Raw genomic sequence first — 26,961 nt, 5'->3', positions numbered from 1 at the left:
TAAGTGAAGGAAGCCAGTCTGAAAAGGCTACATTCTGTATGATTCTAATTATGACACTCCGGTGAAAGCAAAACTAAAGACACCATTAAAATATCAGTGGTTAAGCCTCATTCTAGATGAGAATGGGTACTGTTGATCATGGTGTCCAAAAAAGTTAATGTGGCTAAACTGAGACAGAGGCTATGCTTCCATCACAGTACACACATTGCAGTGGTGACAATGAGACCTGTAACATTTGGTACACTTATGAGAAAAAAAAAAAAAAAAATCAGTGGTTGCCAGAGGTTGGGGCGGGAAGGGGGGTGGGGTGTGTGTGTATATGTGTGTGGGTGTGTAAGGAATGAATATGTGGAGCACAGGCCGTTTTTAGTGTAGGGAAACTATTCTATATGATCCTATAATGATGGATTATGTCAAATTTATATATGACAATATAAATTAGTCAAAACCCATGAAACTATGCAACACAAATAGTGAACCCTAATGTGCATATGGACCTTAGTTAATAATATATAAATACTGGTTCATCAGCTGTAATAAATGTATCATACTAATGTAAGATATTAATAATAGAGGAAACTGAGGGGTATGGGAAAGGAGTATGCGGGAATTCTAGATTTATATAAAAACAGCTCTAAAACATAAAGTGTATTAAAGTTTTTAAAAGGAGCTTTAAAAAAGTAAAGTGAGGTCTCTGGAAATAGAAATATGTTCTGTGACTGGTAGCTATTAAACATTAAATTTATAATTAGAAACTATGTCCTACCCAAAACATTTTTTTCAACCAAAAAAATGTGTTGAGCATTCCAGTGCTTCCCTCTATTACCAAAATCTAAATATAATGAATTTACAACAAATATCTGTAGGATTTTTGATTTCAGCAAAATTGTAGTAGGTAGCTAGCAGGAAAATATAGCAAATTATCAGAGATCAACTTATGTCTTACTACCTGAATAAACCCTTTTCCTTTAACCTTTTTTTTTTTTTTTTTTTTGAGAAGAGTCTCGCTCTGTCACCCAGGCTGAAGTGCAATAGCACGATCTTGGCTCACTGAAACCTCCGCCTCCCAGGTTCAAGCAATTCTCCTGCCTCTCAGCCTCCTGAGTAGCTGGGATTTCAGGCACCCGCCACCACGCCTGGCTAATTTTTGTATTTTTTTGGAGAGACAGGGTTTCACCATGTTGGCTAAGCTGGTCTCAAACTCCTGACCTCAAGTGATACACCTCCTCGGCCTCCCAAAGTGCTGGGATTACAGGTGTGAGCCACCGTACCCGGCTGCATCCTTCAACCCTTATAATTCTTGTATTATGTTTCCAAATTTTAAGGATGAGGAAAAACACAAAAATAAAAACATGTCTAAGGCTCTGGGAGAGCCTAAATTAGGGGTGAAATGTTTTAGAAATTATTGCTCAGTCATTCCATAATTCCTGCAAAGGCAATGAGAAATTAAGCCAAAGGTGACTAAGAGGAAAATTCAGTCCCTATTCATCTACTAATTAATTATAAAATATTTATAAAACAAATAATGTATGTTATAGAAAGTGGCGCCCAAAAAGAAAATAGATTTAAAGATATAGAATGTGGCTTCTGAAATGAAGATAGGTTTCAAGAGGAATATGAACCAATAAACCAATGGTTCTTGAATTCTTATATGCAGATGCCCCTAAACCAATGGTTCTTGAATTCTTATATGCAGATGAATGTGGAATGCTTGAAAAATCCAGATTTTGAGCCCTTTTGAAACAGAATTTCCATAAGCAAGGCTCAAGCTCTATATTCTACTAAGCTTCCTTGTTGTTATTTATGCATACCAAAATGTAAGCACCACAGACCTAATTTATAAATGTGGGAAATATGATAACTTATAGGATAATTACACTTTATTTGGTAAAATGATAAAATGAAATATCTGATTTATTTTCACAAATAACAGAGAGTAATAAAAATACATATACATTTACAGGTGAGAACCATAAGAAAAATACTGGTATAGTAATTTCTTGCTGAAGAAAAACTGTCATTGACTTTAATATAATTTTGTAAAATCTTGGCTAATGTCGCTATAACTAGGTATAGTAACTAAAAGGACTTCCAACATACTAACAAACCATAAGCCTACTGCAAAAAGCGCACTTACTCTTTAAAGTTCCATATGAACTACAAACATCATTAATAAGAAATAAAATTAATTATTATTTTGGTAACGTAACAATTTTTTTTTTTTTTTTTTTTGGAGCCAGGTTCTGCCCTGTCGCCCAGGCTGGAGTGCAGTGGCCGGATCTCAGCTCACTGCAAGCTCTGCCTCCCGGGTTTACGCCATTCTCCTGCCTCAGCCTCCCCAGTAGCTGGGACCACAGGCGCCCGCCACCTCGCCCGGCTAGTTTTTTGTATTTTTTAGTAGAGACGGGGTTTCACCGTGTTAGCCAGGATGGTCTCGATCTCCTGACCTTGTGATCCACCCATCTCGGCCTCCCAAAGTGCTGGGATTACAGGCTTGAGCCACCGCGCCTGGCCAACGTAACGATTATTTTAAAACAGATAATTAGCTTCTTTTTTCTTTTTTATTTACTTAATTTATTATACTTTAAATTCTGGGATACGTGTGCAGAATGTGCAGGTTTGTTACGTAGGTATACATGTGCCATGGTGGTTTGCTACACCCATCAACCCATCATCTACCTTAGATATTTCTCCTAATGTTATCCCTCCCCTAGCACCCCACCCACCTAAAGGCCCAGTGTGTGATGTTCCCCTCCTCGTCTCCATGTGTTCTCACTGTTCAACTCCCACCTATGAGTGAAAACTAGCTTATTTTTTCTACTAGATACCTGCAAAGAATAATGAAGAACTTGACAAGCAAAATTGACAAGGCTTGCTGTTGTTCCTCTAACCCATCTGCCATTTTCTGAACACACTGTAGCAGCTGGATCCTCAGAACCTGCAGAATATTATCAGGAAGCAGAGATATTCCTGGAGGCATATCATCTACCCTAAAACAGAAAGGGAAAAAAATAAGAAGCCTGTTGAAATATAAGAAGAAAATCTCTGGCATTTAAATGAACTTCATTTTCAGCCCAAATCCTAAAGAAGCTCTTTTATTCATTCCAGATACTCTGTGCTTTCTTGTCTGCAACACACCACCAGATGATTAGTAACTAGAAGATTATTAGAGCTGAGTGGTTTTTCTTATTTCAGAAGAGGCTTACTAAAGAGGGCAACAGAGAGACTATTTGATATCTTCAATTGTACTATTTTTAATGAAAATATTTAGAATAAATTAATTTATGTTCCACTTAGAAATACTATGTATACTAAGAAATACTATGTATACTAAGAAATACTAAAGTATTTCCACTTAGAAATACTGTGTATAGCAGTGTGCATATCATTTCTAAAAGAAACAATAACTGTAAAATAAAAATGAAGTATCTACATAACTAATTTAATATCTGTCAACTGTTGGCGAGGTGCGGTGGCTCACACCTATAATCCCAGCACTTTGGGAGGCTGAGGCAGGCGGATCATGAGGTTAGGAGCTCAAGACTAGCCTGGCCAACAAGGTGAAACCCTATCTCTATTAAAAATACAAAAAATTAGCCGGCCGTGGTGGTGCACCTGTCCCCAGCTACTCAGGAGGCTGAGACAGAAGAATCGCTTGAACCCAGGAGGCGGAGGTTGCAGTGAGCCGAGATTGTGCCACTGCATCCAGCCTGTGTCACCCATCCAGCCTGGGTGACAGAGTGAGACTCTGTCTCAAAAAAAAAAAAAAAATTTGTCAACTGCTTTACTAAACATCATTGCTTAGTATAGACTCCCCAAGCCATATGATCAGAAGAGGGAGAAAGATAACTAGCAAAAGGAAAGAAGAGAGATAAAAGGGTATTAAAAAAAAAAAAAAAAAAAGGAAATGTAGAGCTCTGAGCATGGGCATCAACAGAAGACTTTAAAAAGTAATAGATCAATATTTTGTGACAAATGGTTTCCATGTAAGACAATATGGTTCTCTAAGGGCAAATGCCAACATCAGACATGAGTGGTTCCTCTGGTGTTTCTTTCATAATAAAAACCCATACCTGGATTCAAAGTCTAAAGACATGGGTACTAAATCTCACCTCTGTAACATACAGCTAATCATTTAACCTTTGAAGTTCCTCATGGACACTGAAGTACCCAACCTCATGAAATAATGTATCTGTGTTCCAAGAGGAGCTGGTTTTAAGTGGGCTATGCAGATAAGCACAAGAGATATATGGAAGGTCACTCCTGTGGTCACACAACCAAAACCAGAGAATACCTCCTCCCTCCCCATCAAAAATCAGTGGCACTAAATAAAACCCTATCATCTCGGGGATGGCAGAAAATCCAAAGCATAACAAAACATGGATATCTTTTTTTTTTTTTGAGATGGAGTCTCACTGTGTTGCCAGGCTGGACTCAGCTCACTGCAACCTCCACCTCCTAGGTTCAAGGGATTCCCGTGCCTCAGGCTCCCGAGTAGCTGGGATTACAGGCACGTGCCACCACACCCACCTAATTTTTATATTTTTCACAGAGACAGGGTTTCACCATGTTGGCCAGGATGGTCTCAATCTCTTGACCTCGTGATCGACCCACCTTGGCCTTCCAAAGTGCTAAGATTACAGGCATGAGCCACTGTGCCCGGCCCAAAGAAAGCATGGATATCTTACCAGCCTGAAAGAGTCAAGGCATAGAGTCAAGGCTTAGAGTCAAGGCATGTTGAGTCACAGATAATGAAAAAAATGCAGTATTTCTTATAAACTTGTTTCTGGCCTGAGGTCTGTACCTGGTTGAAATCTATGCCAAATCACCGAAGAAACAGAAAATTGGCTCGGCAACATAGCAAGACTTCATCTCCACTGGGGGGAAAAGAAAAAATTAACCAGGTATAGTGGTACATATCTGTGGTCCCAGCTACTTGGAGGCTGAGGTAGGAGGATTGCTTGAACCCAGGAGTTCGAGGTTGCAGTGAGCTATGATCATGCCACTGCACTTCAGCCTGGTCGACACAGAAAGACCATCTCTCAAAAAATAATAATAATAATAATAAATAGAAAGAAATAGAAAATTGTGACTGCAACTTCTCTCACCATTATAGAGTGTTCAAAGAGATTTTTATACCATACTTAAAAATTGTTGCTAACCTGAATGGGTAGACAATTCCTGTGCTGCCACAGAAGACATTACAGTAGAGGGACCTGCAGAGAGAGGTTAATATTTCCAGGGAAATGAGAGACAGGAAATATCCTGGCAAGTCCAAAAGACTTGTGGAAGACCTGAAGAGATTGACCTAAGGAGAAGGATAGTAGAAACACAACTGAAGGGGCCAACATCTTAGAATTCATCTAAAAACTGCAAGTAATCACACAAGTAGGATGTTCTACCAATATTTAATATTCTGTTAATATTTTAATAAAACAGATACAAAATAAACAAAATTTCAAACATGAATGAGAAAATACCCATTCTCATGTGGGTTGCCAGTACATGACAGGTGGTTGCCAATACTTCTACAGGCAACTACATGTCTACTTGTGTTTTCTGTGTTTTTTTTTTTTTGAGATGGAGTTTCACTCACGTTGCCCAGGCTGGAGGTGCAATGGCGCAATCTCAGCTCACTGCAACCTCCGCCTCTTGCGTTCAAGCGATTCTGCTGCCTCAGCCTCCCGAGTAGCTGAGATTACAGGCATGTGCCACCACACCCACTAATTTTGTATTTTTAGTAGAGACGGGGTTTCTCCATGTTGGTCAGCCTTGCCATCACGCCCGCTAATTTTGTGTTTTTAGTAGAGATGGAGTTTCTCCATGTTGGTCAGGCTGGTCTCGAACTTCCGACCTCAGGTGGTCTGCCTGCCTCGGCCTCCCAAAGTGCTGGCATTACAGGCATGAGCCACCGTGTCCGACATACATGTCTACTTTTAAGGAATGGCAGAGCTTTCTATGTGAATCTGCTGTGGTCTGAATGCTGGTATTCCCCCAAATTTCATATGTTGTAAGCTAACCCCCAGTGCAATAATAGCATGAAGAGGTGAGGCATTTAGGAAGTGATAAGTCATGAAGGCTCTGCCCTCATGGATGAGATTAGTGTCTTTATAAAGAGAGTGAAGGGAGCTGCCCTGCTCCTTCCTCTCTGTGAGGACACAGTATTCACCCCTCTGCTATGTAAGGACACAGCAAAAAACAGAGGACAGGCCCTTACCAGACATCAAATATGCTGGTGTCTTAATCTTAGACTTCCCAGCTTCCAGAACTGTGAACAGTAAATATCTACCGTTGTTGTTGGCCAGGCACAGTGGCTTACGCCTGTAATCCCAGCACTTTGGGAGGCCGAGGCGGGTGGATCACCTGATGTCAGGAGATGGAGACCATCCTGGCTAACACGGTGAAACCCCATCTCTACTAAAAATACAAAAAAAAATTAGCCGAGCGTGGTGGCGGGTGCCTGTAGTCCCAGCTACTCGGGAGGCTGAGGCAGGAGAATGGTGTGAACCCAGGAGGTGGAGGTTACAGTGAGCCGAGATGGGGCCACTGCACTCCAGCCTGGGCAACAGAGTGACACTCCGTCTCAAATAAATAAATAAATATCTACTGTTGTTCTTTAAAAAAAAAAAAAAAAAAAAAAAAAGTTTCCAGTTCTGTAAGCCACAATTTTTTTTAAGAGACAGGGTCTTGCTATATTGTCCAGGCTGGTCCTGGACTCAAACTATCCTCCCACCTTGGCCTTCCAAAGGGCTGGGATTATAGGCTTGAGCCATTGTGCCCAACCTATAAAATTTGAGTATCACCTGCCCTATTTTACAGGGGTCTGAAACCAGAAGGTCAATATGCATTTTCAGCTGTGAAATATAGAAAGGTCTATACAAATATATTTTAAACATGCTATCACTAAAACCTCAGAATCTTTTCATAAGCCACTGTATACTAATTTCCTATTCCTTTAAGAAAAATGCCTGAATCTGAACAGAGCTCCCTAAAGCATGCCTATGATTAAATGACAATTATACTTTATAGCCATCTCTTCTTCAGCTTATGCATAATATGAAGTATTGCTAGTATTTTCACATTGAGTAAAAGGCTGTTTAATTAACTATAAGCAGAAAAATCTGAAGCACATAACCAGTAGTCACATGTAGAATATAGTTAGCCTCTTTCTGAACCATCCTACAACATAAATTAAGAAAGTGTTTTATAAAATGAATGCCAGGCCAGGCGCGGTAGCTCAAGCCTGTAATCCCAGCACTTTGGGAGGCCAAGACGGGTGGATCACGAGGTCAGGAGATCGAGACCATCCTGGCTAACATGGTGAAATCCCGTCTCTACTAAAATAAATACAAAAAACGAGCCGGGCGAGGTGGCGGGCGCCTGTAGTCCCAGTTACTCGGGAGGCTGAGGCAGGAGAATGGCGTAAACCCGGGAGGCAGAGCTTGCAGTGAGCTGAGATCCAGCCACTGCACTCCAGCCTGGGCAACAGAGCGAGACTCTGTCTCAAAAAAAATAAATAAATAAAATAAAATGAACACCTGAGTGTAATTAAATTACACAAAAAATAAGCCAGAAAGCATATTATAAGGAATGCCAAATTCTATAACCCAGTTACAAATATTTCATTTTAGTTGGGGCATCATTTCACTTGTAGCTTTGGATTCTTTCATTCTCTTATTTATAGGTGGTACCAGAAAATCTCTCATTAACATATATATACAAATTTTTTTCGTGCTAAAGGCCAAAAAGAGGTAATCTAAAAATAATAAACAAAGATTCAGATATAACCAATTTTCAAAATTAAGCAAAGCTATTCCTCCTCACTTTTCCAAAAACATATGTCAACAAGAAAGAAAATATTCAATTTTCCAATATTTTATCCTACTTATTTAAAAGTTCCCATTCTCTATATGCACATTGTTTTTAATAAATAATTAAACAGTCAAAAAATAAGCTTCTAAAAATGACTAAAGAGGACCAAAATTAGCTCCTAAGAAAGATTTTTTTTTATTATAAAATTGGGGCTTGGTTGAACATGCCTTATAGATAAAGTTGAAATTTTTGGCCATGTTCCTAACGTTATGAGCATTTAAGGACTTGGAAGCATTTGCCCACCTCTAGGACTTTACTGTTCAAAATTCTATGCTTCTTTTGTTGCAGTTTCCCAAATTCCACAAATCTGTTCCACTCCTCTGTTTGGGTATTGAACGTTTACTGTAAACCAGTGGTTGTCTGTGTCTACTACAGGAAGCAGTCTAGGTTGAAGTTCAAAGGCTTTATATTCTAGTAAAAGCCACCTCTGCTTTACATTATGAATTCTGTAAGGTCAGTTTACTTTACATGAGAATTAGCCATGTGTCTCTTATCTTCAAGGTGATTTGACTAATTTCATAAAATATCTTGTATATAGCATGTACTTAAAAATTTGAAAGTTTTATATTAGAAAAATTAAATTCATGGTTCAGTTTTTTGACAAAAACATGAACCACAATATTAAGTAAACAAATTATATCACAAATACAGCAATGCTCTTGGCATTCTTCATGTTACTTTAAACACAGTGGCAATATAAGTCTACATAATGCTTTTGGAAACAATGTCCCAAGAAAGGAGACACGCATGATGTATGGATAACAACTGCACCTTAGAAACTTTAGAAGCCTTCATTCCAATATTCCAAACATTTAAAGGCTCAAATCCTAACTCTATAAAATTCTTAGCTCCATGATTTAAAGCAAGCTGTAAATTATTAAAACAGAAGTACTTCTAAGCACAAATCACGTTATTTTATTGGTAAAAATTAGCAATAAATAATTTTATTTTGAGAAAAGGTCAAGATTAATACTCCCCAACTTTTAAAAACCTAACATGAATAATATTCTAATGAGGAAGACATCTGAAACTGGATTTATAAATAATGAAATCCTAGTCTTTTTTTAGTACACTCACATCCTTACTTGAGTTGAGTATCTCGGTCCAAAGCTCTAGTGACGACTCTGGATTATCACAATTACCTCTTAACTAGGCTCCTTGCCTACAGTCTCAACCCTCTCCACCAGCCACTAAAGTGACTTTGAAACACAAACTCGATCAAGACACTCTACACAGAACATTTTTCAGCAGCACTCTTATTTTCCATAACAACAACAAAAAAGTCAAAGTCCATTTGTATTGCATGCATAGTACCTCATAATCTGGCCCCTATTTGATTCTCTAGACTCAATTCTCCTTTACTACCTCTGATTGCCTACCTCTATCCCCAAAATGCAAACACTTTTCCTCCTTTGAGATTTAATTCTCCAGACACTATTTCTCATCATCAACCACCATCCATTCCTCCCTTCTCTCCTCAACACATTTTTTCTTTTTTGAGACAGGGTCTCACTCTGTCACCCAGGCTGGAGTGCAGCGGCACAATTACAGCACACTGCAGCCTCAACTGTCTGGGCCAAATCAATTCTCCCACCTCTGCCTCCCAAGTAACTGGGACTACAGATGCACACCACCATTTTTAATTTTTTGTAGAAATGGGGTTTCACCATGTTGCCCAGACTGGTCTCAAACTCTTAGGCTCAAGTAATCTGCCCGCCTCAGCCTCCCAAAGTGCTGGGACTACAGATGTGGCCACTGCACCTGGCCAACACTTATCTTAAACTGGCACTCCTTTTGTGGCTAGATGCCTCTCCCCATTTTTCTTGCATTTTACCCCAGCCAATCTCCCTTACTGAACAACTATTAGACTTTCAAGATAGCTTAAGATATAGAAAAAACTTTATCTGAAAAGTGGGCCTGGGAAATGGTATGAAAGTGGGAATGGTGGTGGGTAGAAAAATGAAAGATTTGTACTTTCAGTAGTATTTTTCCACAAATTTGAATTTTTCCATTTTATGATTTTTAAATCTAGTTTCTAAAAATCTAAACACTTCATCTTCTCTAAGATGTATTCTAAGGTCCTACAGTAAGGCCAGGAATGAAAATAAGTTTCAACTCACATGCCTATTGTATAATAAAGAATGTATATCTGGTCTTTGTACCAGTTTTCTGGCACATAGCTTCAAAAACCCTTGAGATTTTCTGAGTGATATTCAGAATGTCTTCTGTTATTTATAATAAGCCCTATGGATTACATCTGAGTCTATGCAAATGAAGTGACTCAAGGTAAGCCCTTAGTTTCAACAGAAGGTTGCTCCTATCAGAAAGATCAAGCATTGGCCAGGTGTAGTGGCTCACACCTATAATCCCAGCACTTTGGGAGGCCAAGGCAGGTGGATCATGAGGTCAAGAGATCGAGATCATACTGGCCAACATGGTGAAACCATGTCTCTACTAAAAACACAAAAATTAGCCAGGCGTGGTGGTACATGCCTGTAGTCCCAGTTACTCAGGAGGCTGAGGCAGGAGAATTGCTTGAACCTAGGAGGTGGACATTATAGTGAGCCAAGATCGTGCCACTGCACAGCCTGGTGACACAGCAACACTCCATCTCAAAAAAAAAAAAAAAAGAAAGACCAAGCATTAATTAGAGGGCTGGAATTTTCAGCCTCACCACTGCTTATACTCCTAGGAAGAGGGAGATTGAGCTCAATCACATAATCAATTATGTAATGAGACTCCAATAAAACTCTGGACACCCAAAACTTGAACAGTTTCCTGATTAGTGAATACGCTGATGTTCAGGAAGGGCAACACACCTTGACTCCATGGGGAGAGGGTGTGGAAGCTCTGCCTCCAGACCCTTCCACACCTTGTCCTATGTGTATTCATTACGATAAAGCCGTAATCATAAGTATAGTGCTTTCAGTGCTCTGAAAATTTGTTGTTATGGAAAACAACAAATTCAGGGTGTGAGAACCCTGAATTTATAGCCAGTTGGTCTGAAGTGTGGGTGATCCCCAAGACTTATAGTGGCTGATATCTGAAGTGAAGGCAGTCTTACGGAGGACTGTGCCCTTAACTTGTGGGATCTGGTAGTTAGTGTCAGAAATGAAGTGTGTTGCAGGACACCAGTTGGTAGTGTCCTAGAAAAGCAGAGTTTTCTAGAAGCCAGGTCTAGCATCATCAAGAAAGACTACTGTCATCAATTAGCTATGTCTCTATGAGAATAGGGTTATTCATGAGTATCAAGAGGGTAACATTATTGCCATCCTTCTAGTATGTCATCAATGAAATCTTTGTGCCAAAAATGAAAAACTCATCCAAGGGTAACAAAATAGTGTTTCTACATACCTGGTAGGCAGTTTTTCAAAGTCAACGTCTAAAAATTGTTCATAGCTAGAAACAAAAGTGTCCAACCATAGCTTCAGGTAATCTGGATCTTTCTGAAATAACAAAATCATCATAATATTAAGTATGCCTATGAGAGGAAAAAAATGCTTCCACACCTATTAAGCAGACACCTAAAGAATCAATACTATGAAATCTCTAAGTGATATTCAGGAGTACATAAGTGCTGTTTTAAAATGTATATTAAGTATGTGGAACTCTCAAATGGCTTCTCATGTCACTCAAAGAGCTAAAATCTTAACAATGTCCTATAAAAGTTTAAACAATTTGCCCTCCCATATCCCTGTAACCTTGCCCATTGTTATCCTCTACTAACTGGCCTTCTGGCTGTTTCCTGGGACATGCCAGACATGCTCCCACCCTAAGGACTTTGCACCAGCTGTTTTCTCTACCCAGAACACTCTTCTCCCAGGTATCTGAATGGCTACTCCCTCATCTTCAAGTCTTTTTTTTTTTTTTGGACAACTGAACATTTATTTGTGTGCCTTTCTTCTTATGTGTATTTCAAGTCTTTTCAAAACAAGGCCCCCGGACTCTCCAGATTAAATTATGTCCCTGGGCTTGGTCCATTGCTGCAGGAGTCTTAGGGAGCCTTGTACAAATGCTTGAGTTACTCATTTACCAACATTAAACCCTAGGATAGAAAATGCAACAAAGCAGGACTCCTTCTTTCATGGCATGTGCTGATTTCTGACGAGGCGGCAGCCAATATAGAAAACACTGGAATTTTTCCTTAGAACTGGACTGTGATGAGAGGTGCTTGCCATGAACATAAGCTACAGTATTTTCTTTGACTCTTCGTTTCTAATTTTTGAAGATAAGGCAAGGAATAATCTTCTCTAAAGATACCTGATAATAATTCCCCCAAAAGCAAAAACACATGCTTCCACTGCACCGTGCTTTCAAATATTCTGGATCTTGTTCAGCTGGCAGATGAGCTGACTGATGCATTCACCCTGATAGCCATGTGAGCCCATCTCCTTGAGGAAGCCCACTATATTTTTGGTATATAGTGGACGTATATAGCCAAGATCACACTATCGCACTTCAGCCTGAGCATGACGGGTCACCAAAAGGTGGAAAGGGCACAAGAACCATGAGATCTCCTAGAAATACTTCACTGGGAAGGCAATTTCATGAATGAGGTCTTCCAAGCAAATGACACCAAACTTCTCCAGGTGCTCCTCAATAACTGCGTTGTCTGTCAGAGGGATGGTCTTATTATTTACCTTGGCTTGTCCATGTTTCAAAGTGAGTTCCCACAAAGACTTCAGATTTAGAAATCCCCAGGTCACATAAGTTTCCAATATAAGCAGCATTTTTAGGTTCTGGGGGTTGACTTAATTTACAAAAACACCACTAAAAATTTTCTTCAGGCAAAGTCTTACAATAGTTCTCTCCATCAGTAAACTCATACCATTAATCCTTTTGATGTGCACAACAAAGGCCATGGAATGTTTATCTGGCAATTCCAAGGCATGAGGTCTCACTTCTAGTCATCTGAGATGCACCTCGTCACATTTCTGCCTTCAGGAATCATGTAGGAATGATTCCAGTCACTTAAATGTGAGCCTTTTTCCCTTCCTCTGCTCCTTCTTTGCCAAAAGGGCCTGCTTTGCCTGAGTGGCTTTGAGGGCTTGAAAAACCTTCCTCTTTTTCAGGAGATTTTCTGGACCCAAAGGGATTTTTCTTTGCTCTTGCTCTGCCATCTTCCTAGTGTTGCAGCTCCTGATCATGCACAACCCCACCCCAAGTCATTTTTTAAATGACATATTCTCATTGAGGCCTATTTTTACTTCTTCTTAAAACCAGAAACCTCACCACCCCCTTACTTTACCTTATCGTGTTCCCTCCACCATGGTCCTTTATCAACTTTCATCATGCTCTATAATTTACTTATCAGTTTATTTTTTGTCCCTTCCCCAGAATATATGATTCACAAGTGCAGAGATTTTCATTTTTTTGTTTACTGAACACCAGTACCTTAAATAGTGGCAGGTACTGAGACTGTGCTCAATAAATATTTGTTCCATGAATTAAGAGTAAGTGTAACATGCATAAATGAAATCAAATTGGAAATGGATCATTAACATAAACATAAAAACTGAAACCAAAATTTTCTAGAAGAAAATACACCAGGCACAGTGGCTCACGCCAGTAATCCCAGAACTTTGGGAACCCGAGGCAGGTGGATCACCTGAGGTCAGTGGTTTGAGACCAGCCTGGCCAACATGGTGAAACCCTATCTCTACTAAAAATACAAAAATTAGCCAGGTGTAGTGGTGCAAGTCTGTAGTCCCAGCTACTCAGGGTGCTGAGGCATGAGAATTGCTTGAACCCAGGAGGCGGAGGTTGCAGTGAACCGAGATCGCGCTACTGCACTCCAGCCTGAGCAACAAAGCGAGACTGTCTCAAAAGAAAAGAAAAAAGAAAAGAAAAGAAAAGAAAAGAGAAGACAAGACTGAATAACTTTGCTACCTGGGGATAAACAGAGGTTTCTTAGCTAGGGCAAAAAAACCATAAACTGAAAAAGAAAAAAAAGATAACTGGTATTAATCAAAACTTAAAACTTCTACTCATCAAAAGACACTATTAAGAAAATGGAGGCTGGGTGCAGTGGCTCACAACTGTAACCCCCACACTTTGGGAAGCTGATGTGAGAGAATCGCTTGAGCCCAGGAATTCGAAACCAGCCTAAGCAACATAGTGAGATCCCATCTCTTCAAAAAATAGAAAAAAATTAGCTGGGTGTGGTTGCGCATGCCAGTAGTCCCTATTACTCAGGAGGGTGAGGTTGGAGGAATTCCTGAGCACAGGAAGTCAAGACTGCAGTGCGCTGTGATCATGCCACTGAGTGACACGTGCCATTAGTAAACAAAAAGATTAAAATCTCTGCACTTGTGAAACTTATATTCTGGTGACAGAGTGAGACTCTAAAGAAAAAAGAAAATGGAAAGACAAACCATACTGGCTGAAAATATTCTCAGGGACTTGTATGAAAAACATAAAGATCTCCTACAAATCAATAACAAAAAGACAATTCGATTTAAAAATGGGCAAAAAGCTTGGACACTTCACAAAAGGGAATACACAAACGGCCAAACGGCATCCTAATCTGTGACCAATATCATTAGTTATCCAGATAAATGCAAATTAAAACCAAGTAAGATACTATTATATACCCACCAGAACGGCTAAAATTAGAAAAACTATATCACGTTAGTGAAGACGTGCAGTAACGGTAACTCTCATACATAACTGGTGGCAGTATGAAACAGGATCACCACTTAGAAAAGTTTAAGTTAAATATACACATATCAAACAGCCCAGCCATTCCTCTCCCAGATAAATGAATACAAATATCCACAAAAACACTTGTACAAAAATGTTTATGGAAACTTTGTTTATAACAGCCCAAAGCCGAAAACAAAACTTCTATCAAGTTAACAGATAAACAAATTGTTATATATTCATACAACGGAATATTATTCCAGGAATACAAATGAACTATTGATACTCACAATGACAAAAAATTTTTTCAAAAATCTATTGAGCAAAAGATGTTAGGCATCAAAGCACGTATCACTTATTTATTTATTCATGTATTTATTATTTATTTATTTATGAGACAGGTTCTCACTCTGTTAACCCGGCCAGAGTGCAGTGGCATAATCACGGTTCACTACGGCCTCAAACTCCTGAGCCCAAGGAATCCTCCTGCCTCAGCACTCTAAGTAGCTGGGATTATAGCTATCATGTCTGGTTAATTTTTGTATTTTTTGTGGAGACTGGGTCTTGTTACAGTCTCAAACTCCCGGCCTCAAGTGATCCTCCCACCTTGGCTTCCCAAAGTGCCGAGATTATAGGTATGAGCCACCTCGACCAGCCTGATATCACTTATATGTAGTTCTAGAGCAGTCTATGGTGACAGAAATTAGACAACATGGCTGCCTCTGGGAGGACTGACTGCAAAGCGGCACAGAGGGAACTTTCTTGGGTGATAGAAATTTTACATTTCTTGACTAAAGTAGTGTTTATACAAATGTTTGCATGTATCAAAATTCATCACATTTGACACTTAAAATCTGTGCATTTTTATGCTTTGTGACATTTCAATAAAGCTGAGTTGAAAAAAAAAACTATGATCCCGAGGGTGGTTCCAAGATGGCTGAATAGGAACAGCTCCAGGCTACAGCTCCCAGCGTGAGCGATGCAGAAGTCAGGTGATTTCTGCATTTCCAACTGAGGTACCGGGTTCATCTCACTGGGGCTTGTTGGACAGTGGGGGCAAGACAGTGGGTGCAGCCCACCGAGCGTGAGCTGAAGCATCGCCTCACTTGGGAAGTGCAAGGGGTCAGGGAATTCCCTTTCCTAGCCAAGGGAAGCAGTGACACAGGGCACCGGGAAAATAGAATCACTCCCACCCTAATACTGCACTTTTCCAACGGTCTTAGCAAATGACACACCAGGAGATTATATCCCGCATCTGGCTCAGAGGGTTCCTTGCCCACGGAGCCCTGCTCATTGCTAGCACAGCAGTCAGAGATCTAACTGCAGCAGCAGCAAGCCTGGGGGAGGGGTGCCCGCCATTGCTGAGGCTTAAGTAGGTAAACAAAGCCTCTGGGAAGCTCGAACTGGGTGGAGCCCACCGCAGCTCAAGGAGGTCTGCCTGCCTCTGTAGATTCCACCTCTAGGGGTAGGGCATAGCTGAACAAAAGGCAGCAGAAATCTCTGCAGACTTAAATGTCCCTATCTGACGGCTTTGAAGAGAGTAGTGGTTCTCCCAGCACAGAGTTTGAGATCTGAGAACGGATGGACTGCCCCCTCAAGTTGGTCCCTGACCCCCGAGTAGCCTAATTGGGAGGCATCCCCCAGTAGGGGCAGACTGACACCTCACATGTCCAAGTACCCCTCTGAGAGGAAGCTTCCAGAGGAATGATCAGGCAGCAACATTTGCTGTTCAGCAATATTCACTGTTCTGCAGCCTCTGCTGCTGATACCCAGGTGAACAGGTTCTGGAGTGGACCTCCAGCAAACTCCAACAGACCTGCAGCTGAGGGTCCTGACTGTTAGAAGGAAAACTGACAAACAGGAAGGACAACCACACTAAAACCCCATCTGTACGTCACCATCATCAAAGACCAAAGGTAGATAAAACCACAAATATGGGGGAAAAAACAGAGCAGAAAAGCTGAAAATTCTAAAAATCAGAGCACCTCTCCACCTCCAAAGGAACGCAGCTCCTCTCCAGCAACGGAACAAAGCTGGATGGAGAATGACTTTGATGAGTTGAGAGAAGAAGGCTTCGGACGATCAAACTTCTCCAAGCTAAAGGAGGAAGTTCAAATCCAACTCAAAGAAGCTAAAAACCATGAAAAAAGATCAGATGAATGGCTAACTAGAATAAACAGTGTAGAGAAGTCCTTCAGTGACCTGATGGAGCAGAAAACCACAGCATAAGAACTACGTGACGAATGTACAAGCTTCAGTAGCTGATTCAATCAACTGGAAGAAAGGGTATCAGTGATTGAAGATCAAACAAATGAAATGAAGCTAGAAGAGAAGTTTAGAGAAAAAAGAGTAAAAAGAAATGAACAAAGCCTCCAAGAAATATGGGACTAGGTGAAAAGACCAAATCTACATCTGATTGGTGTACCTGAAAGTGACGGGGAGAATGGATCCAAGTTGGAAAACACTCTGCAGGATATTATCCAGGAGAACTTCCCCAACCCTAGCAAGGCAGGCCAACATTCAAATTCAGGAAATACAGGGAACACCAAAAAGATACTCCTCGAGAAGAGCAACTCCAAGACACATAATTGTCAGATTCACCAAAGTCAAAATGAAGGAAAAAATGTTACGGGCAGCCAGAGAGAAAGGTCGGGTTACCCACAAAGGGAAGCCCATCAGATTAACAGTGGATCTCTCAGCAGAAACTCCACAAGCCAGAAGAGAGTGGGGGCCAATATTCAACACTCTTAAAGAAAAGAATTTTCAACCCAGAATTTCATATCCAGCCAAACTGTTTCATCAATGAAGGAGAAATAAAATCCTTTACAGACAAGCAAATGCTGAGGGATTTTGTCACCACCAAGCCTGCTCTACAAGAGCTCCTAAAGGAAGCACTAAACATGGAAAGGAACAACTGGTACCAGCCACTGCAAAAACATGCCAAATTGTAAAGACCATCGATGCTAGGAAAAAACTGCATCAACTAATGAGCAAAATAACCAGCTAACATCATAATGACAGGATCAAGTTCACACATAACAATATTAATCTTAAATGTAAATGGGTTAAATGCTCCAATTAAAAGACAAAGACTGGCAAATTGGATAAAGAGTCAAGACCCATCAGTGTGTTGTATTCAGGAGACCCATCTCATGTGCAGAGACACACATAGGCTCAAAATAAAGGGATGGAGGAAGATCTACCAAGCAAACAGAAAACAAAACAAAAAGCAGGGGTTGCAATCTAGTCTCTGATAAAACAGACTTTAAACCATCAAAGATCAAAAAAGACAAAGAAGGCCATTACATAATGGTAGAAAAGCTAACTATCCTAAATATATATGCACCCAATACAGGAGCACCCAGATTCATAAAGCAAGTCCTCAGAGACCTACAAAGAGACAGACTCCCACACAATAATAATGGGAGACTTCAACACCCCACTGTCAACATTAGACAGATCCATGAGACAGAAAGTTAACAAGGATATCCAGGAATTGAACTCAGCTCTTCACCAAGTGGCCCTAATAGACATCTACAGAACTCTCCACCCCAAATCAACAGAATATACATTCTTCTCAGCACCACATCGCACTTATTCCAAAACTGACTACATAGTTGGAAGTAAAGCACTCCTCAGCAAATGTAAAAGAACAGAAATTATAACAAACTGTCTCTCAGACCACAGTGCGATCAAACTAGAACTCAGGATTAAGAAACTCACTCAAAACCACTCAACAATGACATGGAAACTGAACAGTCTGCTCCTGAATGACTACTGGGTACATAATGAAATGAAGGCAGAAATAAAGATGTTCTTTGAAACCAATGAGAACAAAGATACAACATACCAGAATCTCTGGGACACATTTAAAGCAGTGTGTAGAGGGAAATTTATAGAATTAAATACTCACAAGAGAAAGCAGGAAAGATCTATAATTGATACCCTAACATCACAATTAAAAGAACTAGAGAAGCAAGAACAAACACATTCAAAAGCTAGCAGAAGGCAAGAAATAACTAACATCAGAGTAGAACTGAAGGAGAGAGAGACAAAAAAGTCCTTCAAAAAATTAATGAATCCAGGAGCTGGTTTTTTGAAAAGATCAACAAAACTGATAGACCGCTAGCAAGACTAATAAGAAAAGAGAGAAGAATCAAATAGACACAATAAAAAATGATAAAAGGGATATCACCACCGACCCCACAGAAATACAAACTACCATCAGAATACTATAAACACCTCTATGCAAATAAACTAGAAAATCTAGAAGAAATGGATAAATTCCTGGACACATACACCCTCCCAAGACTAAACCAGGTAGAAGTTGAATCCCTGAATAGACCAATAACAGGCTCTGAAATTGAGGCAATAATTAATAGCCTACCAACCAAAAAAAGTCCAGGACCAGATGGATTCACAGCCGAATTCCACCACAGGTACAAGGAGGAGCTGGTACCATTCCTTCTGAAACTATTCCAATCAACAGAAATAGAGGGAATCCTCCCTAACTCATTTTATGAGGCCAGCATCATCCTGATACCAAAGCCTGGCAGAGACACAACAAAAAAGAGAATTTTAGACCAATATCCCTGATTAACACTGATGCAAAAATCCTCAATAAAATACTGGCAAACTGAATCCAGCAGCACATCAAAAACCTTATCCACCATGATCAAGTGGGCTTCATGCCTGTGATGCAAGGCTGGTTCAACATACGCAAATCAATAAACGTAATCCAGCATATAAACAGAACCAAAGACAAAAACCACACAATTATTTCAATAGATGCAGAAAAGGCCTTTGACAAAATTCAACAGCCCTTCATGCTAAATACTCTCAGTAAACTAGGTATTGATGGGATGTATCTCAAAATAATAAAAGCTATTTATGACAAACCCACAGACAATATCATACTGAATGGGCAAAAACTGGAAGCATTCCCTTTGAAAACCGGCATAAGACAGGGATGCCCTCTCTCACCACTCCTATTCAACACAGTGTTGGAAGTTCTGGCTAGGACAATCAGGCAAGAGAAAGACATAAAGGGTATACAATTAGGAAAAGAGGAAGTCAAATTGTCCCGGTTTGCAGATGACATGATTGTATATTTAGAAAACCCCATCGTCTCAGCCCAAAATCTCCTTAAGCTGATAAGCAGCTTCAGCCAAGTCTCAAGATACAAAATCAATGTGCAAAAAATCACAAGCATTCTTATACACCAATAACAAACAGAAAGCCAAATCATGAGTGAACTCCCATTCACAATTGCTTCAAAGAGAATAAAATACCTAGGAATCCAACTTACAAGCGATGTAAAGGACCTCTTCAAGGAGGACTACAAACCACTGCTCAACGAAATAAAAGAGGACACAAACAAATGGAAGAACATTCCATGCTCATGGATAGGAAGAATCAATATCATGAAAATGGCCATACTGCCCAAGGTAATTTATAGATTCAATGCCATCCCCATCAAGCTACCAATGAGTTTCTTCACATAATTGGATAAAACTATTTTAAAGTTCATATGGAAGCAAAAAAGAGACTGCACTGCCAAGACAATCCTAAGCAAAAAGAACAAAGTTGAGGGCATAATGCTACCTGACTTCAAACTATACTACAATGCTACAAGTAACCAAAACAGCATGGTACTGGTACCAAAACAGAAATATAGACCAATGGAACAGAACAGAGCCCTCAGAAATAATACCACATTTCTACAACCATCTGATCTTTGACAAACCCGACAAAAACAAGAAATGTGGAAAGGATTTCCTATTTAATAAATGGTGCTGGGAAAACTGGCTAGCTATATGTACAAAGCTGAAACTGGATCCTTTCCTTACACTTCATACAAAAATTAATTCAAGATGGATTAAAGAGTTAAATGTTAGACCTAAAACCATAAAAACCCTAGAAGAAAACCTAGGCAATACCATTCAGGACGCAGGCCAGGGCGAGGACTTCATGTCTAAAACACCAAAAGCAATGGCAACAAAAGCCAAAATTGAAAAATGGGATCTAATTAAACTAAAAATCTTCTGCACAGCAAAAGAAACTACCATCAGAGTGAACAGGCAACCTACAGAATGGGAGAAAATTTTTGCAATCTACTCATCTGACAAAGGGCTAATATCCAGAATCTACAAAGAACTCAAATTTACAAGAAAAAAGCAAACAACCCTATCAAAAAGTGGGCGAAGGATATGAACAGACACTTCTCAAAAGAAGACATTTATGCAGCCAACAGATACATGAAAAAAATGCTCATCATCACTGGCCATCAGAGAAATGCAAATGAAAACCACAATGAGATACCATAGAATGGCAATCATTAAAAAGTCAGGAAACAACAGATGCTGGAAAGGATGTGGAGAAATAGGAACACTTTTACACTATGGGACTGTAAACTAGTTCAACCATTGTGGAAGACAGTGTGGCGATTCCTCAAGGATCTAGAACTAGAAATACCATTTGATTCAGCCATCCCATTACTGGGTATATACCCAAAGGATTATAAATCATGCTGCTATGAAGACACATGCACACATATGTTTATTGTGGAACTATTCACAATAGCAAAGACTTGGAACCAACCCAAATGTCCATCAATGATAGACTGGATTAAGAAAATGTGGCACATATACACCATAGAATACTATGCAGCCATTAATAAAGATGAGTTCATGTCCTTTGTAGGGACATGGATGAAGCTGGAAACCATCATTCTCAGCAAACTATTGCAAGGACAAAAAACCAAACACCGCACGTTCTCACTCATAGGTGGGAACTGAACAATGAGAACACTTGGACACAGGAACATGAACATTACACACCGGGGCCTGTTGTGGGGTGGGGGGAGGGGGTGGGATAGCATTAGGAGATATACCTAATATAAATGACAAGTTAATGGGTGCAGCACACCAACATGGCACATGTATGCGTATGTAACAAATCTGCATGTTGTGCACATGTACCCTAGAACTTAAAGTATAAAATAAAAAAAATTTTAAAAAAACTATGATCCCTTGGAAATTTTTAAGTATATTAACTGTATCTTAAAAAATGATGCTCAATTCTTTTCCTTTGCCTCCTCAATACTTCCTCATGTCAGTCAGATTTCAACATATGATTTAGGAGTCTCAGTTATGTAGTCATTAAATATCATTGCTTAAGTACTGCTCTTGGTTAAAGGGAACTCAAGGAACTTATTTCCCCGAAATAAAAGCATTACACTACAAATCAAAATCTAAAAGAATGTTCCCAGAATACGCAGGGACTACTGACCTTTTGTGTATTTGGTTTTTCTATTAATATACAGTTCTAAAATCAGCTTGTAAACTACGGCTCTGTACATCATTACTGAGAAATCAGATGGAAATATTTTAGAAAAAGAGCTACCTTTTGTGAGAAATTTTTGCAAGAGTTTCACTACTTGCTTTTTACATGTCCAACTAGAATGTCATTCATTTATTCATTCATTTATCCATTCAGGATAGAACTCCAGAAACACAAGTAGCTGAAGTCTTCCTTATCATTGTTCCTCTCTAATACAGCAGAGAATTACCTCTTGGCAAAAGACACAAAACAGTCACATAACACCATAAAGAATTAATGCATTTCTCTTCTAATGCATATTTTATTTAGGAACTCTAGTATCTGGTTCAAATTCTAAAGGTCTGGCTACCAAGCGTTTGGCAAGCACAGAGTTCACCTACAAAACTGAGCAACTGGAAGGAAAAAAAAGGTACTTAAATTTGGAGGTGTTTCATTTATTAAGAAGTAAAGCACTTACAATTTTTTTAACATCTCCCATACACTAAGTAGTACAGCAGGCATTTAAAAAATATATCATCCCATTTACTCCTTTACAACTATCCAGTGAAGAAAATTTAATTTCCCCCATTTTACAGGTTAGAAAAGGGAAGTTCTAAAGATGTATAATTTGCCCAGTCACACAGCTAGTAATGGACAATGCTGGAATTAAAATGTAAGAATACACGAATCCAGTATGTGCTCTTTCCACTACACTACAATGGCTTTAACTGTGTGCATAAATAAAATGGATCTTTAGTGGGCAAAAAGACGAAAAGAGGAGCTTCGTCAGGATCAGTAAACTCAAAGTCATAAAGCAGTTAACACACACAAAAAGCCAAATTTTATACATCCTTATACAAACCCTCAGATCATTTCACTGCCAAAGGCCATAAAAAGAAAGATCCCCACAATAGAAACAATATTAATTAAATCTCAAGCTGAGTCACTTTCATGGTTAAGACGAGTTTGCTTTTTTGAAACACCAGCATCTGGCCTATCTTGCCATTTGTACAGTATTTATTTATTAACACAACATACAAATGTATTAAGTAGTGGAGGAGTGCTGCAGCCAAATTACTTGGACTCTAATCCCTGCTCTGTCACTTTCTTACACAAGTCAGCCTATGTTTGCACATCAGTTTCTTCCTCTATAAAAATGAACATAATGATGTCTCACAGGACTGTTGTGAAAATAAAATAATCTAACCCATGTCAAAGGCTTAGAATGCCTAGAACATAGTATATGCTCAATAAGTATCAATAAATATTATTTTCATAATCTACTATATGTGCCCAAATCAGGAAACTCCCACACAACAGGTAATGTTCTATGCTATACATATCTAAGTGTTTCATGATCCCCTTTGCCACATAATAAAATAAAAATTTTATTCTTTTTTATCCATAAAATAAAAATTTTATTCTTTTCATCTCAAATCTCTTTGCATTTACTATCTGTGTGACTTTCAGCAGGTTACTTCACCTCTCTGAGCTGTTCTTTGTCTATAAGATGAAGATAATACTTCCTACCTCATAGGGCTGTTGAGAGCACTAAATGACATAATGCACAAAAGGCACTCAATAGTGCCTGACATTTAGCAAATGCTCAAAACATGTTGGTTACCACAATTATTATAATATAGACTTTGCCATCAAGTTGGTCATGATCCAATATAAGAAAATAATCCAAATATTTACAAAATCAAGTTTACTGATTCTGTACTCAAATATTCATCCAATCATCCCATCTGCCACTGATTAAGACAAATAATCTTTCTTTTTGGACTGTTAGGTAGTTCCCTACAATTTCTCCTATCTATACATACCTACTAACGAGATGTGTTAAATTTAAATCCATTCATCTCCTCTGTCCTGCCCAAATACTTTCAATGGCTCCCTATTGGTAAAGGATGAAGTCTGAACACTTAACTTAGAGCTGTGCTGTCCAATATGGGGGCCACTAGTCACATGTGATTACTTAAATTATGTTAAAGCACAGCAGATGTTTAGCTTCTCATAACACCCACTGACGTTTTGGGAGGCGTTAGAGAAGATAATGGAATTAAATGATCCATGCAATTTCCCCTAGTTCTTCAGAGACAGGGTTACAGCTAAGAATAGGGAGAATGCTTTATTTGCTCTATGCAATGATATTTGGATTACAGTATTCACTCAAGTTTTAAAACTATCAAATTTTACATGCATATAAATATTTCAATCATATGATGGGCAGTTCCCAACTTAAATATGAATTGAATTTTAAAAGTTCGTTTAAGTCAGTTATATTTATATTTTTGTAACATCCTACCAAAAGAAGATAAACTCCCCCCACAGAAACATTATAAAAGTGATTAATCTTGCAAGTTAGCCCTCAAATTTTTCTGATACAACCTAGCAACTATAAAAAACATTTAGTAAGTACAGGCCGGCCGGGCACAGTGGCTTACGCCTGTAATTCCAGCACTTTGGGAGGCCAAAGCAGGCAGATCACCTGAGGTCAGGAGTTCAAGACCAGCCTGACCAACATGGAGAAACCCCGTCCTACCACAAATACAAAATTAGGCGGGCGTGGTGGTGCATGCCTGTAATCCCAGCTACTCAGGAGGTGAGGCAGGAGAACTGCTTGAACACGGGAGGTGGAGGTTTCAGTGAGCAGAGATCGCACCATTGCACTCTAGCCTGAGCAACAAGAGCGAAACTCCATCTCAAAAAAAAAAAAAAAAAAAAAAGCCAGGTGTGGTGACTCACACCTGTAATCCCAGCACTTTGGGAGGAGGCCAAGGTGGTTGGATCACAAGGTCAAGAGATCGAGACCATCTCGGCCAACATGGTGAAACCCCATCTCTACTAAAAATACAAAAAATTATCTGGGTGTAGTGGTGCGTGCCTGTAGCCCCAGCTACTCGGGAGGCTGAGGCAGGAGGATCGCTTGAACCTGTGAAGTGGAGGCTGCAGTGAGCCGAGATCACTCTACCACACTCCGGCCTGGAGACAAAGCAAGACTCCGTCTCAAAAAAAAAAAAAAGTACAGGCCAACCATGTACGAACTAGGGACCATGCTAGACCACGACTATAAAGACAAATAAAATACAGTCTTGTCCTGAAAGTGTTCATTGTTCAAGAGAAAACAGGTATAAACAAATAAATGCAAAACAGCCTGTGAAGCAACACAGTTGTGAAAAATACTGAAATAATACAAAGAAGGGAGTTATTGATTCTGTCAAGGGTTGGGGTAGTCCCAAACGCTCAAAACAGTGTCAAAGAATCAAAAACAGATACTCTCAGGGAGGGTCGGGGGAAGAGAAGAATCCAGACAGAGAGAGAACAGCAAGATATGTTCAAAGATGTACAACATTTGGTATCATTCCAGTGTGGAAATGATAGGAAGCAGTGGATAATCATATAGGATTATCAGAGTGTAGAAGTCAGCACTTCCTAACCCAGTATTCATCCCAACACTGTTCACTTGAAAGATAATAGATACGATTGGAAAAGGTTTTTAAAAAAGGGTGGTGGGGGTTGTGACACTAGAAACTACTGATCATCATTTCCTAGATCTGGTATTTCATTATGAGTAATTTTTGCAAAAACCTGATAATTTCCTCATAATAACACCATTACTACTAGAAAGATTTGCAGAAGAGCTATCTATTATTCTCAGTCCCACTTCCAGATTCTCAATTAAAAGTATATCCAGATACAGACTTTTTATGCGACTCATCCCAAGATGTTATGTAATGGATAGCGGCCTGTTCAATATAAACCTATTCCTTAGTACATGCCAACTTTCTGATATATGTATATTTCCCACAACAACTGAAAATACATACAACAAATTTGGGAATTTTCACATTTTAAAAGGTACAACTTCCGGCTGGGCATGGTGGCTCACGCCTATAATCCCAGCACTTTGGAAGGCCAAGGTGGGTAGATCACCCGAGGTCAGGAGTTCAAGACTAGCCTGGCCAACATAATGAAAACCTGTCTCTACCAAAAGTACAAAAATTAGCCAGGTGTGGTGGTGTGCGCCTGTAGTCCCAGCTACTTGGGAGGCTGAGGCAGGAGAATCACTTGAGCCTGGGAAGTGGAGGTTGCAGTGAGCCAAGATGGCACCACTGTACTCCAGACTGGGCAATGGTGAGACTCTGTCTACAAAAAAAAAAGCTACAATTTCCTTTGTGCTTTCTTTGGGTTTTTGTTCTTATCTTCTTAAATGGGTGAAGCAATAGTTACCTATTCCTGCATAAAAAATTACCCTAAAATTTAGCCGCTTAAAACAACAAACATTTATTATCTCACTGTTTCTTAGGGTTAGAATTCAAGAGTGGCTCAGGCTGGTGCTTTTGGCTCAGGACTTCTCATGATCTCGTAACGAACATGCCAACTAAGGTGACAGTCATATCAAAGCTTGACTGGGCTGAAGGAACCACTTAAACGCTCACTCATATGGTAGTTGGCAAGAGCCGTCCATTCTTTACAAGATGGGCCTCTCCATAGGGCTATTCATTACTGAACTTCTGGACTCCCCTGGAGTAAGCAATCAAAAAATAATAATAATAAAGGATAACTGAGGTGAAACAATAGTGTCTTTCATAGCCTAATTTCAGAAATGACTTACTATCACTTTTGCCAAATTCTACTGATCACACAGATCAACCATGGTACAATGTGGGAGGGGACTGTACACAAGAGTGTAAATACCATGAGGTGGGATCTGAAGATTGGCTACCACAAATGACTAGTTCATTAAGTTTTAGTCCTTTTTATTTCTAACATATGTACTTAAATTTTCCTAAGTAATTATGTAGCTGCCAAGTTCCAAAATGTACTTTATTGTTCAATTTTTTAAAATTCCAATTTTTCCCCCATTTCAAGGCAGTCTATTTCTTTTTCAAAACAGCTAGGTTACTTTTTTCATATTTCTATGATTCCAAGATTCTTAACATTTGACATCTTTGAAATCAAAATGCATCTCAAAATTGCCCTTAGAGAGGTAGCTGACATTTGTTCTTGCCTGTTCATTTGCAAACCTGGTAGTAGACTTCATATTGACATTCCTTCACTAGATTAACTTGTATAGTTAGTACTACACATAAGTTTAACTAGCATTCAAAATGTCTTCAAAAA

General features: G+C 39.4%; 1 protein-coding gene, 1 non-coding gene and 1 pseudogene across 10 annotated transcripts in view; 1 reads left to right on the top strand and 2 right to left on the bottom strand.

Moving 5' to 3' along the window:
• Window positions 1-26,961, bottom strand: part of NBEAL1 (neurobeachin like 1) — a 205,692-nt gene that overhangs the window by 162,027 nt on the left and 16,704 nt on the right. For 5 of the 9 annotated variants that reach the window (XM_009182816.4, XM_009182820.4, XM_009182815.4 and 2 more), the window contains exons 3-5: window positions 11,227-11,318; window positions 5,163-5,216; window positions 2,829-2,990 (exon numbers count right to left, since the gene is read on the bottom strand). In XM_009182816.4, the coding sequence (XP_009181080.2) occupies window positions 2,829-2,990; window positions 5,163-5,216; window positions 11,227-11,318 (308 nt within the window). Of the gene's footprint in view, window positions 1-2,828; window positions 2,991-5,162; window positions 5,217-11,226; window positions 11,319-26,961 lie in introns of those variants that run through there. The other 4 variants (XM_003907834.5, XM_009182818.4, XM_009182821.4 and 1 more) reach the window with 3 other exon arrangements.
• On the top strand, window positions 104-237 carry LOC116269299. Its single transcript, XR_004176778.1, has one exon. It is a non-coding gene; the product is annotated as a small nucleolar RNA SNORA1 (small nucleolar RNA).
• Window positions 11,325-13,438, bottom strand: LOC101023440 (annotated as a pseudogene).

This window comes from Papio anubis, chromosome 10 (assembly GCF_008728515.1).
Source record: "Papio anubis isolate 15944 chromosome 10, Panubis1.0, whole genome shotgun sequence".
Taxonomy (NCBI): domain Eukaryota; kingdom Metazoa; phylum Chordata; class Mammalia; order Primates; family Cercopithecidae; genus Papio; species Papio anubis.
This window is presented reverse-complemented; position numbering and strand designations above follow the sequence as displayed.